The sequence below is a fragment of the Amphiprion ocellaris genome, chromosome 19 (genome assembly GCF_022539595.1).
Source record: "Amphiprion ocellaris isolate individual 3 ecotype Okinawa chromosome 19, ASM2253959v1, whole genome shotgun sequence".
Lineage (NCBI taxonomy): Eukaryota > Metazoa > Chordata > Actinopteri > Pomacentridae > Amphiprion > Amphiprion ocellaris.
The window spans coordinates 24299780-24320078 of NC_072784.1; the positions used below are offsets into that span (position 1 = coordinate 24299780).

The 20299-nt window shown below is 41.6% G+C and overlaps 1 protein-coding gene across 5 annotated transcripts in view; it reads left to right on the forward strand.

Moving 5' to 3' along the window:
- nbr1b (NBR1 autophagy cargo receptor b) overlaps nt 1-20299 on the forward strand; it is a 184892-nt gene that overhangs the window by 47782 nt on the left and 116811 nt on the right. For all 5 annotated transcript variants that reach the window (XM_055005231.1, XM_055005227.1, XM_055005228.1 and 2 more), the window contains 2 exons: nt 2508-2773; nt 18480-18605. In XM_055005231.1, the coding sequence (XP_054861206.1) occupies nt 2508-2773; nt 18480-18605 (392 nt within the window). The remainder of the gene's footprint in view (nt 1-2507; nt 2774-18479; nt 18606-20299) is intronic.

A 20299-nucleotide genomic window follows, 5' to 3' on the forward strand; every position in this document is an offset into this window, starting at 1 on the left:
TGGCTATTTTGGCCTTTTCTTATTTACGCCCTACAAGTAACTTTTGGTTTGCTCGGGGGAGGGGCTGGGGGGGGTATATATGGGCCCTGAGTTGAACAGCCAGGGAGTGGGTGCTGGAGGTGCTCTAGGCGATGTGGCTGCCTGCTGTAAGGTTTCAAGCTCTCTGTAAATACTTCTGTTTTTTTTTCCTGCTGTGTCCACCAGTCTTTTTGCACTGTAAATAGTTATATACACTTCTAAAGGATTTGGTGCAAATAAAAAAATTCACTGTTTTTAGAACTCTTCGGCCTTGCCATCATTTTTATAATTTTTTTTAAACGAACCCGTGACAATAATCCAAACTAAATATGGTTCCAGACTCACCAATGAGCTCCAAATGTGCTTGAGAATAACCCTGACACCATTCAGACCACGATTCAGAATACTGGCAGCTCAGTTCTCCCATTAAGCAGCAGGCGTATAAGGTGAGTGATTTAAGACAGAAAAAAATGTAAAAGTGTTCAAATGTTTAAATTTGTTGACCTTTCGGTTTTTTAAAATATGTGTATAAGTTGGGTCAGGTTGTTCAGTCATTATTTTTTACTTTATTTTCAGATGTACAGTTATATCAAAAGTTATTTCTTAATAAATGTCAAAATATTTTTGAACCATACTGAATTTATTTGATTTGACGGTCAGTTATTGATTACATGTAGACAATAATAAAACTACTAGGTTACATTAACATATATCACACTAATTCAAGTTAGACATTAAGATTTTCTGGACCTTTGCTTTAATACATTTTCTCTGACTGGACCTCTTTGAATTTTAGTTGAATACCCCTGCGCTAAACAGTATGTTGATCCTCTTTTTGAATACAAAAAAACCCCCAAAGCCCAAACAGTCCACCAACTTACAGTCATATGAACACTCTGCAGGAAGGAGTTTTCCTTTCACCGAAGCACAGGTGTTTAATAAACATGTTAAGTGCATATATATTCCCTTCTTCCTTGAATCTGTTTGCTCACGCAAAATGAGTGCGATTAATATAGATTAAAAAGGAGTGATATGTAATCGTGATTAATCAAATTAAATCCACAGCAACCATGTGATTAATCTGATTAAGAATTGTAATCGTTTGACAGCACTAATATATATATATACACACACACACACACACACACACACACACACACACACACACACACACACACACACACACCTGTAAACATACACATCCGCACATATTTCTTTTACCGTGAAGATGTAGCATCCGTATTGCACGTACATTGTAAAAAGTAGCAGCAGTTATGTTTTCACGGTGACTATGGGTGCCCCTGCCCAGAAGGATTATTTTGAGTTCAAGAGTCTGATGGCTTGGGGGATGAAACTGTTACAGAACCTGGCTGTTCTCGTTCTGATGCTGCAGAACCTCCTTCCAGAGGGGAGCAGTGAGAACAGTCCACGGTGGGGGTGTGTGGAGTCTTTGATGATGTTGCAGGCTCTGCTGAAACAGCGCTTGTGTGCAACATCCTAGATGGATGGAAGAGAGGTCCCGATGATCTTCTCTGCCGTCCTCACCACCCTCTGCAGCGACTTCCAATCTGAGGCCCTGGAGCTGCCAAACCAGATGGAGATGCAGCTGGTCAGCAGCTCTCTATGGTGCCTCTGTAGAAGGTGGTCAGGAAGGGAGGGGGCAGCTGTGCTCTCTTCATCCGTCACAGGAAGTGTAGACGTTGCTGAGCCCGTTTGTCCAGAGATGATGTGTGTAATGACCAGTCCAGACTGTCCGTAATGTGCACCCCCAGAAATTTGGTGCTGCTGACCACCTCCACAGCTTTATTGTCAATGATGAGAGGTGAAGTGAAAGTGCATGTTAATGCATTAACATACAACAGAATCCATTTAAATCTGTGATGTAACAGATTATTTAACTGCAGATTAAGAAATGTGACTTTATTTGTGACATATCATTTACCTCACGTGAAGTCTCCATTGTGCTTGACTGCTCCTGTCTCCATATCAGGGATAATTATATTATAATTGTACATAAATAATTAAAGTAGTGTTGTTCAGTGCATAAATGCTCTCAGACTCCTAAAATACCTTGAAATCCATCAGAGGTGTGTGCCTATCCTATTCTATAATGTGACAGCATGCAGCCTTGTGTGTGATCTTGGCATGTGAACTGTTTTTTTGTAGATGTTTTAGGACCAATATTGGTGCTAAAATATGGAAAATTTCTCAGCCCAAATTGCTTCATACAACTTTAAGTACATTCCTTGTGTGTGTCTACCTGCTAATGTGGCAGTTTGCAGTCCAGATTTGTTGTCATGCTAAAAATGATGCAGAAATGTTCCTAGGTCATAGTAAAATACATAGTAAAATTGTTCTTACATCATTTATGGAAAGGTTACTAGGGTGCTTTATCAGATATTCTGAAGCCATCAGATTAAGGAAAAGGAGGGCATATCTAAAGCATGCTTAAGACATGGAACGTCCTGTTCTCCTCTTCATCCCTCTAGTTTAAGGACCAGGTGGTTCGTGAAGCAGTGGAGAAGATCTGCCGGGAGTTCTCTGGGCAGTGCTGCATCCACAAGCCCCTGGGGGGAGGAGGACTAGGAGGAGGAGCAGGAGGAGTAGGGAGAGGTAGAGGGGAAGGAGTTGGAGGAGCGGAAGCCCAGCAGGTCCCTGAGGTGTCCTCCTCCACGCTGCCTGGATCTCCTTCCTCCTCCACTCCTCCCTGCTCCTCCTGTAGGGGCCAGACCACTGGAGGAGGCTACCAATGCAGGTATGTGTTGTCACCAGGCTAATTGCAAGCCACTTGGGTTAGTAATGAATATACAATGTCTAACAATCTCATTCAAAGTATTTTTTCCTTCTATATTTTCACTAGATATGGCCCTAAAAATTGAAAATGAGAAAACTAAGAAAATGTGTAGTTCATGAAATGTGCATACTGATCTCTTCTGCTTTGTGGATAAGGATACTGCTTAAATTGGATATATCTTACAGGCAGTAACCCTGTCTAAGGGTGAGAATTCTTGAGATATTGTAGTCATAAGCATTGCAGTTTGAATGGTAATCCCAGGAACTTCAATACAGTCCCTGACAAAAGTCTTGTCGCTTGGGTACAAGTTGACCTTAAGTGCCCCTCAAATATATTTCAAATCAATGTTTTTTATTTTTATTTTTTTTTATACAAGAAATGGCTAATTTCAATCCCAACAGCTTTTGAAATAATGCTTTGATGCCAAACAAAACTGCTGAAAAGCGTTCTAACATTCACAGCTTGGTAAAGCCCACTGAGTCAGTTTTTGCAAAGACAAAAGTCTTGTCGCCTTGTCATATGATGCACCCAATCCTAGATTACAGCCTCACCTGTGATCAATAATTCACAATTAGTGGGGTGTATAAAAAGAACCCCAGCACACCAGACCTTCACATCAACTGCAACTTGACCTCTGACAACATGCCTAAGATTCACCCTGAGACCAAAGCGTTGATTATCAAGAGGCTGAAGACCAGATCCACTGCTGAGGTGGCTGACACCTTTAATGTGTCTCAGCGTCAAGTACAAAGAATATGAAAAAGATTTGAAGAGACTGGAGATGTTTTTGACAAGCCCAGGTCCGGCAGACCCCGCAAGACAACTGCTCGGGAGGACCGTTTGTTGGCTCAAAAATCAAAGGCCAGCCCCTTTTCCACTGCAGCAGAGCTCCACCAGGCATGGTCACCTCAAGTCCCCGTGTCAACCAGAACAGTTTGTAGAATTCTGTCTCGAAATGGCCAGAAACCAGCACTAAACAAAAGGCAATAAAAAAAATGTGTGGCATTTGCCAAGGCCCACAGCCTGCTAAAAGGATGGACACTGGAAAAGTGGTAGAAGGTGGATTTCTCAGATGAATCTTCGGTTGAATTACATCACAGCCACCGCAAATATTGCAGGAGACCTACTGGAGCCCGCATGGATCCAAGATTCACTCAGAAAACAGCTGTTTGGTGGCAGAAAAATCATGGTCTGGGGTTACATCCAGTATGGGGGTGTGCGAGAGATTTGCAGGGTGGAAGGCATTTATCAATAGCCTAAAATATCAAGAAGTATTAGCTACCTCTTACATTCCCAACCATAAAAGGGGTCAAATTTTGCAACAGGATGGTGCTCCATCGCATACTTCCATCTCTACATCAAAGTTCCTCAAGGCAAAGAAGATCAAGGTGCTCCAGGACTGGCCAGCCCAGTCACCAGACATGAACATCATTGAGCATGTCTGTGGTAGAATGAAAGAGCAAGCATGCAAGACAAAACCAAAGAATCTTGATGAACTCTGGGAGGCATGTAAGACTGCTTTCTTTGCTATTCTTGATGACTTTATCAATAAATTGTATGAATCATTGCCGAACTGCATGGATGCAGCCCTTCAAGCTCATGGAAGTGATACAAGATATTAAATATGGATCTCACAGCACCACTACTTAATTCACTGATGTTATGCAACATATTTTTGTATTTGAAGTAAGTTATTTGTTCAATTTTCACATTACTCTCTGTAGGCGGCAAAACTTTTGTCTTGCCAAAATCAGACCTTTTTCCGTGTCAATTAAATGATCAATCTTTCTTCAGTGAAGCAAATTTATTTTAGTATATTAATCATAATTTGGGAGGGTTTTAGCTTTCATATGAACCATTTCTAAAACCAGTGGATTATTCAAAAGTCAGGTTGTAAGCTGTTGTTTCTACAAAATGGATAAGTGACAAGACTTTTGTCAGGGACTGTAGAAAGCAACTGTTGTACAGTTGCTTCTGTTTACAAAGACCTTTGTTATATATCTGCGCCATGGGCTCTTCCATGCTATCCATTCGGGCCACCCTCTACATGGAAGAAGTGGAAAGGGCTCCCTTAAAAGACCTCAGCGCTCTTTTAAGGGAACATGTCCCAGCCATTGGTTCATACATCTGCAGGATACCTGTGTCCAAATCAAAGCCCAAGAGGTGGAAGCCTTCATAGAGAACTTTAACTGGACAGCAACGTCAAGTTCAAAGGGGAAGATGAAGAACAAACTGCCTTTTTTCTAGTGTGCTCTGCATGTTGATGTAGATGGAAGCCTTAACATTGAAGTCTACAAAAAACACTGCACAGATATACCAATATTTGCTGTTTGATTTCCACCACCCACTGGAACATGAGCTAGGAGTCACCAGAACCTTACAGCACCGTGCTGAGAACGTTTCAATCAATGCAGAGGGAAAGAAGAAGGAACACACTCACATTAGGAAAGCACTGAGGAACTGCAGCTATCCTAACTGGGCCGTCATCAAATCAAAATAAAGATCTTTAAAACATAGCACAACAGCAAACAGAAGAAAGGTGTCATATATGGAGCTAAACAGGGACAGTATAGGTTGTTATTGAAAAAAATTATTTGTCATTGAAAATCTAATTTGTCACTGAAAAAAAATGATTTGTCATTGAAAATGTCTGTGCTTTCAAAGACAAATTTTTTTACAATTTTTTTTCAGACTTTTTTTTCGAGACAAAGTTTTCTTTCAACTTTCTGTCTCACTTTGGCGTAGAGGGGAGGAGTCTGAGGGGAGTAACAAGGAGCGCCTCATTTACATATCATTTGCATGTCCCAGAGCGTCATCCAGAACTCCTTGGTCAGTGACTGACATGATGGCAAGATCAGGCAACACAGACTGGCTTTTTATGTTTTAATATGAAAATAATTCATATGTATGTATTTTGAGGTTTCTAAGATTGTCATACAATCTTTATTTGATGTTTTAGAGGTGCTGATTTATTGACAGCTGTAGTTTGTGACGCAGTTGAAACTGTAGTGTCTTATTCTCCGTTCTGTCAGAGGATCCACAAAAACTTAGCAGAAAGTAATTACTGAAAAATTACTAAACCAGAGGACACCACCTAATGCAGGAGCGTTTTATAAGACCACGTTTTATCTGAATACAGCTCATAAACAGGGATGGATGGATTTGTAATTTTGTTATTAACGTTACTAAAATAGACTAGTCTACATTCTACATACAGAGCTGCTGTTTGTCCTCCAACATCCAGAGGTTTATAGTCTGACTATACATTAATATAATTAACCCGAACCTCACCTGTGCCACGCTCTGTACATCATTAGTTAGTGATGTACTATATAAAGAATATTTCATGTCAACTGTTTTACTCAGAACCTGAGCACGGGTTACCTCTTTCTCTGCCTGTCAGGTAATAAAACAGAAACCTTTTCAAACATAAGCAGTGTCTGATAAAACAGGTCTGATACTGAAGGTACATTCAATTCAATAATTCATATCAGACAATTTAGAATTTTAGAATTTAGAGTACAGTTGAAAATATATTTAATTGTTTAATTTAATTTAAGCAAATTCATTTTATAACAGGACTACAGTCTCTTACAAAACATAAACACAGATGAAACACATGATGCTTCTCCTCCTCCTGATGTTCTTTAGTGGAGCTGATCAGCTTCAGTTTCTATTAACAGCATCATGCTGGTCCAGGTGCAGAAGGTCCACGGATGCTGATGTTCTGTCTGTGGAGTCTCCCAGCAGTCAGTGAGGATCTGGGTTTCTTCAGATGTCCCTCCAATAAAATATTGCTTAAATGTTATTTTTAATGGACAGTAACAGTCATAAGAATAGAACAAACTTGTATTTCAGGTAATGAAGACAAGACAATAATCAGAAGTAAAGTCAGCGATCGAGTACAACGTTATAATAATAATAATAACTTTATTTATATAGCGCTTTCAAGACAAAGTGCTTTACAGGGCAAGCAACAGATAAATTACAATAAAATGATAACTGATAAAAACAATGGTTGAAAAGACACAATCACAACAATAACAACAACAACGTACCTCACAAGTTATGATTCATATGCAGCAGAGAACAAGTGGGTCTTTAGCATTGCTTTGAAAATCTGTACTGAGCAAGCTTGCCTAATGTCAGACAGAAGGGTGTTCCATAAAGATGGTGCACGGAAATAAAAGGCCAGCGCACCGACTGTCTTCTTTTTTACTCTAGGGACAGTCAGCCGACCTGTCCCCTGGGAGCGCAAGGACCTTGCTGGTTCATATGGGACTACAAGCTCCTTTAAATATGATGGCCCAGTGCCATTTACAGCTTTATATGTTAATAGCAGTGTCTTAAAATCTGCTCTAACATGAACTGGGAGCCAATGGAGTGAGACTAACACTGGTGAGATGTGGTCATATGTCTTTGTTCCAGTCAGAATGCGGGCTGCCGCATTCTGAACCATCTGTAAACTATGAAAACTCCTCTTAGGCAAACCAGACAGGAGATCATTACAATAATCCAATCTAGAAATCAGGAAAGAATGGATAAGAACCTCAGCATCCTTAAAAGACAAAAAAGAGCGAATCTTAGCAATCCTAAGGTGGAAGAAAGCTATTTTTGTCACCTCTCGTATGTGGGAGACAAATGTAAGAGATTGATCAAAGATCACGCCAAGGTTTTTAACACACAAACCTGGACTTCACAGACTGAAAAGCCTTCTGCAGTCAGTCCCAGCTGTGGACTTTTTCACCTCACTAACAGGGACAGCTGCTACTGAACATAGACTGTTTCTGCTGCTCCCTGATAGAAGAAAGATGTTTCTGCTGGTACCAGAGAAAAACTAAGAATACAGACGTATAAATGTTAACTTGCTGTTGCTGGGAAGGTTTCTGTTATAATGTTATGATCGTGGCTCTGGACTCTGAGGGTAACTTGTTTTTCTATTATATACAACAAACCAGATAAAACGTTAATGCTACTGCAGTGGCAAATAGCTCTGACTTGATTTGATTACATTAATGTTTAAGTTGAGATTTACAAGAAATGTTTTAACTGCTGCTATGTGAAGGGAATACTGCTGTTAAAAGCATTTTATTTGTTTAAAGTGTTTGCAAACCAAATGTTACTGTATTTTTGTTTATATAGCAGTACTTTAAAAAATAAAAGTGCAGAATACACTACTTTTAAACTTATTATTTAAATGTACACATAACACTACGTTAAACGCAATTAATCGCAGAAAATTAATGTGATTAATCACGATTAAATATTTTAATTGTTGCCCAGCACATATATATATATATATATATATATATATATATATATATATATATATATATATATATATATATTTAAAGATTGAAAGTTCAAGCACCATAAAAAATACTTCAGTACATAAATTCAGTAGATGTAAAAAGTTAAATTATTATTAGTTGTTTTTTCCACTGTATGGCACATAACATCAGCATAAGTAGTTCAAGGAGCTTCAGAAAGTTGAAAATCCAGAGATTCATTCTGTTTTCATCTTTTCTGGGTCTGATAAATGGTGTAATTTTGATGGTTCTTTCTATAGGAATATCAATTTTTATTTATGTAATTTTTTATAAACAAAAAGTTTATAATTAAGTTATTAAAAGAGATATTTTTGTTGTTTAGATTATTCCTCCTCCAAGGAGGCAGAGCCTGGATGGAGTAAAAACTTAAACCACAAAAATGTTTCACTTCTATTTATCTGCATTTTTCATCTGTCTACTACATTCACAGATTACTGCAAATCTAAGTGCAATTATAGCGATTTTATTTAATATTTTAAGACTTTCTGTAAACTCAAGCACTGTCTCGAAAAGTGGTCTATTATGGGATGGGTACACCGTTAGCCGTTAGCATGACTCGTCATCGGGAAGATTTTTAAAAGAAAATTTTCTGTCCAACAAGCTCAATCTCGTCTTCCTTCACTGTTCACCAGTGCCTGACTTCACTCAGTGCTTCCTGTGCTTCTTCTTCATGGCTACAAACAGACTTTAGGTTCATTACTGCCACCTACTGGGCTTGAGTGTTCATCAGAGTTACCGGTGTGCCTGAAATGAGAGAACTGAGGAGGGTGCAATTGATTGCGTTATTTTTAACGTGTTATTTTCGCTGTAATTAATTAATCGAAATTAACGCGTTAAAGTCCCAGCCCTAATATGTATGTGTATATATATATATATATATATGTATGTATGTATGTATGTATGTATATATATATATATTATTATCATTCGCATTTCCCACCAAGCCGGCCAACATGCTGTTTAGCGTCTCTCTTTTTGAGTTGCTTGGTTCTGCCACTACCGGATCAACAGCCCAGTTGTGCATGTGCAGCAGCACGCGAGATGGTAAGTCTACTTGGAAAAACAGCCTGAAATGCATTGCCAGAGACGCTTCGGGAAATTTGAGTGAATCTGATGATGGATTAATCCGCATTAACGTGTTAATTTTGACAGCCCTATTAAATACTGAAAGTAAAACTGAAAATAATAAAATTGGTAAGGTGCAGACGTGTGTGCATAGCCGAATCAGCAGTTCAGTATTCTGACAGCTTGTGAAATCAAGCTGTTGATCAGTCTGGTGGTTCTGCCTTCAATGCTCTGGAAATGTTTGCCTGATGGCAGCAGTGCAAAGAGTTTATGGAGAAGGTGTGAGCAGCTCCTGCAGCAGCTCTGGAAAAGTTCTTGAACAGAGGGGAGGGAAACTCTGATGACCCTCTCAGCTCCCCTGACTGTCCTCTGCAGGGCTTTACTGTCTGACATACTGCTGCCAGAGTAGCATGTTGAGATGCAATATGTCAGGATGCTCTCCACCACACCTCTCTAGAAAGTCCAGAGGATGCTGGTAGGGAGAAAGGCTTTTTTCAGCTTCCTCATGAAATGCAGTCTCTGCTGGGACCATTTGAAGATCACTAAGGTTTTCTTTTTCCAGCTCAGGTCCTGTGAGATCTGCACTCCGAGGAACTTGATGTTCTCTACTCTCTCCACTGTGTAGCCGCTTATGCTGAGGGGAGCATGCTCAGGTCATGACCCCTGGAAGTCAATGATCATCTCCTTCGTTTTGTCCACGTTGAGCAGCAGGTTGTTCTCTCTGCACCAGCACTCTAGGTGTTTCACTTCATCTCTGTACACTGATTTCTTGTTCCCACAAATGAGTCCCACCATTGTTGTGTCGTCGGCAAACATGATGATCTGGATTCCCTCGTGTAGCTGCACAGTCATGTGTTATCAGTGTAAACAACAGGGAACTGAGCACACAGCCTTGGAGAGATCCAGTGCTCAATGTGATGGAGTTGGAAATGTTCTTTCCGACCCAGACAGACTGGGGTCTCTCGATCAGAAAGTCCAGGACCCAGAGACGTGGTGGTATCCAGGTCAAGTAGGAAGAGTTTCTCCATTAGTCTCTGGGGGATGATGGTATTAAAAGCTTAGCTGAAATCAATGTACAGGATTATAGTGCAGGTGTCTTTATGGTCCAGGTGGGTGATGACTGAGTGCAAGGTGGTGGATATTGCATCTTCTGTGGAGCAGTTGGGACAGTATGCAAATTGAAAGGGCTCAAGCAATGCAGGGAAGGTGGCTGTGATGTGTGGTTCGACGAGCCATTCAAAACACTTCATCACATTTAAAGGGGAGGAGGTGGAGGGAGTCTTAAATATTGAACTATTTTTCCAGGGCTAAATGAGCTCGAACCCCATGAAACTTTGCACATCTACCATCACTGGTCAGCATTGGCATATTTCATGGATCTTGCACATACATGTGATAAAACATGTCAACATACCCGCTACAGAATTTCAACAGAGTAACCCTTGTGCTACTTGTCATAAACAAAATTTGGTAGCCGCGTGTAGCGTCCAAAGACTTACAAAAAACCCTCTTTGCCATATATAGCCATATTTTCAACCCAATAGTGAAGAGTCATTTTGAATTTTCTGTGCAATTCTTAAACAGTTGACTTTTACAGACAATGCCATTTAACAAAATCCTCCAAGAGAATGAACTCAGTTAACATTATATTTGATGATTTGTGCAAAACACAATAGGGAAAACAAGAAACACAATAACAGAACAGAATTGTATTTCATTTCTTTGTTGTTACATTTATGAAATGTTTTCTGAAATGTTGTAGTTGTATTTGAGGTCTTTCTATTATGTTCCAATTGGATCTTTCCCTTGAACCTCTGCTCCTATAGCAAATAATCTCTGGTCATTCTGTCTGTTTGGATTTCTTTGCTCTTTAAGAGTACAACATAATGTTGCCATGGCCCATTTTTTATCCTAGTTCCTCATGTCTGGTTGGAGAGGATGGCTAGCAGCACAATTTTCTTTCTCATCCCAGTACAAGTCTGGGAGGTGCAGTTTGTGTTTGGAAAACTTTTCCTCTCATTCTCCTTATCTGGCCCTGATGTGTATTGGTAATTGTTAGGATTTCTGTGAGGCTCAAGCGCAGGAAAGAGACTAGACAGGCAGGAACAGTTTAAATGGTTTATTTACAGAAGGTTGTTTACAGGAACAGAAAACTCAACCAGCAGTGAAGACTAAGACCCTACTGCTAGTTCTACTAACACTGTCTCTAGAGGCAGGCGTACTAAGTAAGGAGTTCAAAAGGGTAAGATGCAAACCCACGACAGGTAATACCTGGGCAGGAACGAAAGGCAAATTTAGAGAGTCCAAAAATCGAATAACAAAAGATAACTAAATAGCGCACGAAGAAGGAGTGACTAATTTACTTCACTATGAATATACTAATCTAATTGAACTGACAACAATTTATTCATAGAGTGATTACACTCATCAAAATATCCAAAAATGCCAGAAAACTACAATTGACACACCAGGAATTGACTATGAACAGGCTGGCGAACTTTAAACTTAGATCAGAAGAGTGACTACACTCATACAAAAATACTGAACACCAGACCGAAATATTACTAGTGATTTAAACTAGAAAACAGACTCCTAAATGGAGCTGGTGAACAACAAACAATTCGAGAGTGGCTACACTCATCAATATCACAAATACCGACCCACAGAACTACTCATTATACAAACCTGACAGAACAAAGACAAGGCTGGCGAATAATTAACCATACCGAAAGAGTGATTAAACTCAAGAAACACACACTAAGAAATACTAATTAACGCTAGTCTGAACATACTGATGCTGGAACTCAGCAGTAGCCAGGGAACAGTGAATCGACAAGGGTTTAGTTCGTGTGAGGAGGGAATGACAGAGGCTGGAGCCGGTGGCAGAGGGAACGAGGCTGCGGCGGCAGGAATGTCAGAGGGGGGGGAGGGGGGGTCGTCAGGCAAGGTGAGGAATGGTCCAGGTGAACGTCTGGGGTAGAGCTGTGTTTCTGTCGTTTGTAATGGATCCGGAGGTGCTGTGAGGTCCACAAGGCCAGGGACGGATGGTGCTCAAGCAGGCAAAGGATCAGATGGTTCATTCAACAACCCGGCGTCAAGTGATGAGAGGCGTCTGGTTATATTGCTGAGTGCTGAATGCTGATTGGACAGGTCCACCTGCTCGCGCCTCTGCTTATTGCTTTTTTTTTTTTTTTTTTTTTTTTTTTTTTTTTTTTTTTTTCTTCTTTTTTTGTCTGCATTTGTTCTCATTGTTTAACTCCACAAAAGGGGAGTCAACATTTTATGAGATTGATGCATATTTTAGTCTTGCAGCCAAATATTTTAATATTTAGTGCATGTGTGTGACCATCACCGGCCCTCCCTGAAAGCTAAGCAGATATTCTTTATTAGAATTCCCTATTATGAGCCAGGGAGGGCAGTGCTACACCTCAGTGGTGTGTGGGGGAAACAAAGACTGGACAGGACGAACAGGACAAACAAGATGAACAGGGATAGAAATTAACAGGCGGTGCTATTGCAATTAAAGATAGTAAGGTGGTGTGTTATTCCCAACTACTAACTGTCCATCAATAAAAAAAAAAATTTGAAAAAAGAACACCAAACCAACACAAAAGAAAAAGAGATTCAATAATAAATGAACAAATGGTACTGAGCACCATAATTGTGGGTGTCTTGATAGTATAAAATAGAATAGAATAGGCCAGAAAAGGATACTAGTGCGAGAGAGAATGAGTTTAGGGTAGAGACTGGAGAAATTCTCAGCACATTCTGGCGGGACCCATCAATCGCTGAAATGGGACTCGGCAGTAGCTGGCAAGACCTGATCAAACATGCAAGTGTGAAGAACCCCGAAGCCCAGAACAGCAGTCACGGCAAGGCAGGGCCAAGTCAACAGGGCATCCCTCCCCCCGGGCCGTAGGAGCCACAGGGCGGCACCCCCAGAGAGCCACCGGGGCCACCGTGAACGACGCGAACCCGGAGAACAAGAGGGAGCAGCTACTGACACCCCCTGCGCGCCCAGACCGACCCAGGTGGCCCGGGGCACGAGGACCCACCCGCCACCCAAACCCTAACCCCGCCCACCCCAGTCCCCACCAAACCCCCCACCCCACCACCCGACCCGCCCACCCCCACCCCCTCTCCCTCCCCCGAGGGGGCCAACGGCCCCACACAGCCAGGAAGCCAGACACAGGGGCCGAGCGGCCCACCGAAGGGATGGCAACCAGCCCATCACAAGGCAGGCCACCACCGGGAGCCGGCCAGAGGAAATCGGAGCCGGGACCCGATGTGAGTCCAGAGGGTAAAAATGGACAGTGTGGTGGGGCCCGGCGACGCCGACAGGGAGGCATCCCGCATACCCCCCGCACCAGGCCCCAGGTGAGCGCAGTACACCCAGGGCCCCCACTCCCCGCAATGCGCCCTGACAACCCACCAGGACAGAGCCACCACATGCCACCAGCCCGCAGTACAGCCACAGCGCCCACCAGGACGGCCAATCCAGCCCCCGCAGCCCACCAAGAGCCATCGCACCTGCCCGGACCCGTCGGGCACGCAGGAGAACCCCCCCCGACCACAGCCCCCAGGTCCCGGGGACCCCCCAGCCACAGCAACACGGATGATGGTCCACCCCCGCCACACCATAGCTATAAGGGGGCCGGGTCCCACCAGTGAGGCCATATTAGTGAGATCCCCCCATTACTCCCTGTTAATATGTCTCCCGATCCCAGACTGGAGACATTATCCCTGCACCGTGATAGTGTAACCCTGAGTGTCATGTGGTGCATTAAAAGTGGGGAGGCTGGGCGAGGCGTCCAGGGGGCGGGCCAGAGGACCACAGAGGATGGCTACTCTGCAGCCTACCCTGGCCCAAGTTCCCCGAGCCGTCCCAGACCTACCCCCAAGGTGTGAGTGTATGTGGTGCATTAAAAAGAAATTAGAGAGCAGGGGAGGCAAGCAAGAGGGTGATGGGGAAGAGACAAGGCCGTAGAGCCCTGCCATCCGCCCCACCACAGAGCCCATCATTCCTGCCCCCACCTGCTCTCGGGGCCCTAGCTGTTGTGTCCCTATATGTGCCTAAGACTAACTATATACAGTGACGTGTGGAGTGTGTGAAGTGCACAGTAAGAGGCAGTCTGGTGTGGATCCGGCCCATGAGGAGAGAGCAGCGGGGGAGACAGGTAGTAAGACCACCGGTACTGATGCAGAGGACCCCCAGAGCCCAGAGGCAAGAGGCCAAGGTGAGCCCACACGAACCCGACCGGCCCGGCCAGCACCGAAACCCCCAGAAGTCGCAGCGCTAGAGCAGCGCCCCGGTAGGCGCCACAGCCCCACCACGGGCCAGCCGCATGCAGCACCCTGCCCCGGAGGGAGGACCAGGCCGCACCACTAGGAAGCAAGGGCCATGAGCCCCCACGCCCACCCCGGAGCCGGCACGTCCAGGATGCAGGGCGCCCACTCCGCAGCACCACCGAGACCCCACCCACCCCACTACTCCCCAGGACAGCACCGGGCCCGGACAGAAGCCCCCAGCCAGCAGAAATTTATCTCCAGTGGCGGCACACAGGCAAGTACCAAGGCCTGTGCCCGGATGAGCCAGAGCCACCCCCCCAGAGAGACCACCCGGCCCCCATGCCAGACCCCCAGGCAGCGGAGGGCCCCCAGCCCCCCCAGGGGAGGCCTCTGCTTATTGCTGATTGCAGATGGACATCACCTGCCGCCACAGCGTCCAAACCAGAAACACCTAAAAGGTAAACAGAGTGAGGGAGAGGGAGGAGACCTATCCAGGACCTGCTGCTGCAGGCCTGACAGTAATATATTGTACAATGCAAGTCCTCAGCCTTTATTGTGTCAGTGCCAGGAGGAATTCTCTTTTTAGCTGTCTGTGTTAGAGTGGTTCTTACTGAGCTAGGTCCTGTTGCTGTTAGATCTACGCTGTACCAACAGTAGGGTTTATTCTCACTTTCTACTACCAGACACTGTATCATCCTGTGAACTCCCATGCCTCTCTCAGTTGGAACTATTGCGGCGTTCAAACTTTGCATCATATCTCTCCTTAAAAGGTTCCACGGACATTCTTTAGATAACACTTTGACACCCTGCACACTTCCCTGTTTCTGGGTCTGTTATGATCATGGTCTCAAATTGGTTCACTGTGTGCACTCTACCATTTGCAGCTTTTACAAAGATGTAATCATTAACCAATATTGCTTCAGGAATTTTGTTTGGATTAACCACTATTCTGAATGCTCCCGGGTCACACACAAAAAATTCTTTACTTGTCTTTTGTAATGCAATTTCAGGTTTGTCTTTATTTAGTAGCATAATTACTGCTTTACTAAGTTCTAAAACTTCTTTCCCTTCTCTCTCTCTCTCTCTCTCTCTCTCTCTCTCTCTCTCTCTCTCTCTCTCTCTCTCTGTTGTTTCTTTACTTGTTTCTAAAATGTCATTCTACATGTCTAGCATAGTCTAGTGTCTAGAGTCTTTGCTTTATCTCAGGTGCTGGGTTGTAATTACATGTTAAGACTTGCACTTTTTGTGTATTTAACTTGTATCCTGAATATGTACTGAATATATGAGGAAGATCTAAAAGAGGAGGAAGGCAGACATCTGGATTTTGGATATATAATAAAACATCATTGGTGTACAATGCTATATTATGTTCCTTATTATTTATCAGAATTCCTTGTATATTACAGTCATCTTATTATTACTTGGCCAGGCTTCTATGTAGAGTGAAAAAAGGGTTGGTGAAAGAGGGCATCCCTGATGAGTAGATCTTTCCAATTTTATGACATCAGTAAGTCATCCATTTATCTTGATTCTTGCCATAAGAGCTGAATACAAAGCTTTAAAAATTTTAAATGATTTTTCAGCTGTTTTTTCAATAGCTTCAAGACAAAAAACAAATATTCCCAGTTCACATGATCAAACGCTTTTTCAGCATCTAGGCTAACCAACACAGCATTTGATTTAGTTTTTCTGATATTTTTAATAATATGAAGAGAACGTCTGAAGTTATCTTATGTTTGGCATCCCCAGACAAAACCAGTTTGGTTGCTGTCAATTAAGTCTGGAATAAAGGAGTCTAATCTCCTGGACATGATGGATGCATACAATTTGTAGTCTTGATTTAAGATTGAAATCAGTCTGTATGAGCTACATAGAGTTTTGCTCTTGCCGTCCTTTGGGATGACAGAAATGACAGCCTCTCTCCATGAGGGTGGGGCTGACACTTCAGTAAGTGTCCAATTAAAAGAATTCAAAAGTACTGGAGTCAACTCTTCTCTAAACATCTTATACCATTGAGCTTTTAAACCATCGCTTCCTGGTGTCTTATTTTTTTTTATCTATTCAGTGCAAGCTCCCGTTTCTTTCTTGTAATTTGTGATATCAGGTACTCATTCTGATGTTCTCCATTTGAGGGCAAGTCCAAATAACTTATATTCTCTTTACTTTCTTTCTTAGGTTGTGTATATAGGGCTTTATAATATGTTCTGGAATGCATTATCGATGTCATCTAGGTTATTAACTATTTGTCCAGATTCAGGGTCTAATATTTTGTATACTGATTGTTAGATCTGTTTTTTGTATTTTCGTTGCTAATAGTTTTGCAGCTTTAGGACCTACCTCGTAATACAATTGCTATTGTTACAGTGTTTTGTATTATTCTATTTCAGTTTTGAAAATTAAATATACTTTAAGTGAAAAAGCAAAACATTTGAGTTTTTGTTGAATGTGGTTGCCTTGCATTACAAATTTTGATGTTTTGCCTTTAAAACAGATGTTGATGTATGTTTTCCAATTAATCCCAAATTTGGTATGCTTGATAAGAGTACAAAGGGCTATACTGTGAAGCCAGATTACAGGGTTCATGAGGTATGTTGAGCAAGACAAAGTTGTCAGTGAAACAAAGGTGACTCTTTTTTAACCTGACTCTTTTAACCTTACCATGGTAACTTATGCTGTGGCTCTAACCTGGTCTGGAGCAGATTATGTTCAGAGTTTTGGATTTGAATAGAATGTAAAAATGTCTCCCTTTTAATCACATTTTTCCTGATGATTATCTTTGAGAGTTACGGATTCTCAGCTGAGCGAGTATAATATATCTGCAAACCTACTGGGTTGTCTGCCACTAAAACCACTGAATGAAGCTGTGCAGTTATAGTCTTGCGCACTGAATGCTTTGCATTGCTATAGGAACCTTACATATATTCAGCTGGTGATTTAGAAATTGCAAAAACTTATTCTTTAATGTTTTGTACTGATTTGCTGCCAAGTCCATTTACAGTGCTGGTAATGCAGCTAATAGAGCACAGATTAGAAAAGTAATTATTCTATTAGTGTTTTTTATGGAAAATTTTCAATCAATAACATTCATTTCACTTTGATTTGGCCTAAAATGTCATTTAAATGCTGCATATGGGACATTTTCAGACCTAAATGCATTTCAAAACAATATCATGTTTAAAGGTATGAAGTTTGAAGTTAAACGATGTGCAGCTGTCAGAAAAAGCAGCTGCATTAATGACTAAAATAAATATATTAAGGATTAACAGTTTTCATCATTTGCGGTATCAATGCTTTTTACTGTCATAAATGTTGATATTCCTTGTTCTCCAATAAACAATCTGTTTACTGAAGTAGGTGGCATACAATTGCTTCATTTTGTGCAGAAGAAGAGTCAAATGATATGTTAAATGTCCCTTTTTTGTGAACATGCACAAAATTTGATGCCAAAAGTCTGAATTCATAAAGAAAGTTGATAATTTGTGATACCTGTTATCACTGACTGAGGCTTTAGTTTGTGTTAATCTGACTTGTACAAAGAAAGCCAGGCTATGTCAAATCTGCTTAGCAGCACATCCCTCAGTCATGAACACGTGTACATGACAATATTTTGGCACACTCATAGTGCCACCTACTGGCTGCAGAGAAAACCAGCCTCAAGTGACAATTAACATGATATTCACATAACATGTTCAAGACTTGATATACAACAGCATGACATATAATTAATCAAATTTTCTTTATTGCCGCAGTGTAGACAAAAGAAATATGTGATTCAAATTCAATAAGGTTGCAGACCCCTAAATTCCCTCAATAAAGCCCCTCGACTGAATGTTGGAGGACCTAATCATCACTGCTTGCAGCTCAAATTGAAATTACTCTTTCTCTTCTTTCTTTCATTATGTATTTTGTTTTCTTCCACTATTTGCATCCCTGACATCTCTTCTTTTCCTGTCCCTCTTTTCTCTCTCCCTGCCTCTGATCAGTGTGTGTACCTCCTGTACTCTTTGTGAGCCCTGTAGCTTCTCCCATGATCCCAGTCACAACCTAGTAAGAGCCAGGACTCCTCTGTCCATCCCAGAGCATGGATCACCTGCCCCAGAACACAGCAGGTATGGCACCACTAAACTGTTTCCAATAATTTATTTATTTATTTAAAGTGAGGGCAACTTTAAACATATTTACAGTTACATAAACTTTGTGTGTTTTGACATGAAAGTGTGGAGAGCACTTGTATGTCTCGGTAAATTATATATTGATTAATATAGTAGTATACACACACCACACACACACACACACACACACACACACACACACACACACACACACACACACACACACACACACACATATACAGTGCTTAACGAATTTATCTGACCACCTGTCATAAAAATGAGAAAACACAAATATTTTAGTCACAAGCTTGTTTTAAACTAAAACTAAAAATCATGTTGTTACATATTAGGCAAATAACAAACTGGAAAAACTAAATGTTCCTTATTCACATATATTAATCAAAATTCTTACTACTTTGTATGACCTCTTTTGGCCCTGATAACAGCTTTCATTCTTGCTAGCATTGTTTCTATGAACTTTTCTATGGTCTCTTTTGTTATTGTTATTGAGTTCCAAGCAGTTCCAGAGACTTGCTTTGTAAGAACATTTTGAGTGATCCATTTCTGAATTCAGTAAGTCCCAGGTCTGTTCAATAAAATTCAAGTGTGGACTTTGACTTGACCAGTCCATTAATTCCAGTATTCCAGATTATTTTTCTTGGTCGAGTAGTCTCTGCACAGCTTTAAAGTATGCTTTGGGTCATTGTCTTCTTGGTATATGAATCCACGACCAATCAGGTTCAATCCAGAAGGGATTCCATGATGCATCAAGATGTTGTGGAAGACGTTCTTGTTCATGATACCATGGATTTGAACTAATTTGCCTATGCAGTTTCCACAAATGAAACCCAATATCATAATGGGATCTCTGTTTCACTGTGGGTGCAATGCATCTAGCATGAAAACATTCTCTAGCTTTTCTGCCGACATAAACACGACAATGCGGACCGAAGAGTTCAAACTTGGACTCATCCGTCTAGAGCATCTTCTTCCAGTCATCCATAGTCCAGTGTTTGTGCTCTCAGGCAAATTTTAAGCATTTTTGGATGTTTGCAATCCTCAATTATGGCTTCTTAGCAGCTATTCTCTTTAAGCCTTGTTCCTTCAGTCGTCTGCTTATGGTCCTTTTGGAGACTTTCTCAGATTCTGATCTAGAAGCATTAATCTCTCTCTGAAGATCAGCAGTGGTCTTCCTTCTGTCTCTAGTTCTTCAAATCTTGAGGTGCCTGACATCTACTTCAGTTAGCATTCGTTTTCAGCCTCTTCCTTGGTAGTTTTTGTAAGTACCAGTCTCTGCAGTGGAGTCCAAGGCATACTTGACCACACTGTGAGAACGCTTTATGTCTTGCCCTATTTGTGTCAAAGACCATTCAGCATCATGATGTGCCTTAATTCAGACGCTCTCTTTCTTATTGAGTTCCCTATGCTTCACTATTTTGAGCAGGAGTGAGGAATTTAAAACTGAATTCATGTTTTTATACCCAAATTTGAGCCAGCACACTGGAATTCTCTGAGAAGTCAGAAATGAATCAAGAATAACATACAACCACTAAAACAGATGTTTTTGTTCAGGAATGCAAGCAAATAGCTAATGTGTGTGTGTGTGTGTGTGTGTGTGTGTGTGTGTGTGTGTGTGTGTGTGTGTGTGTGTGTGTGTGTGTGTGTGTGTGTGTTATATGTTTTGATTTTGG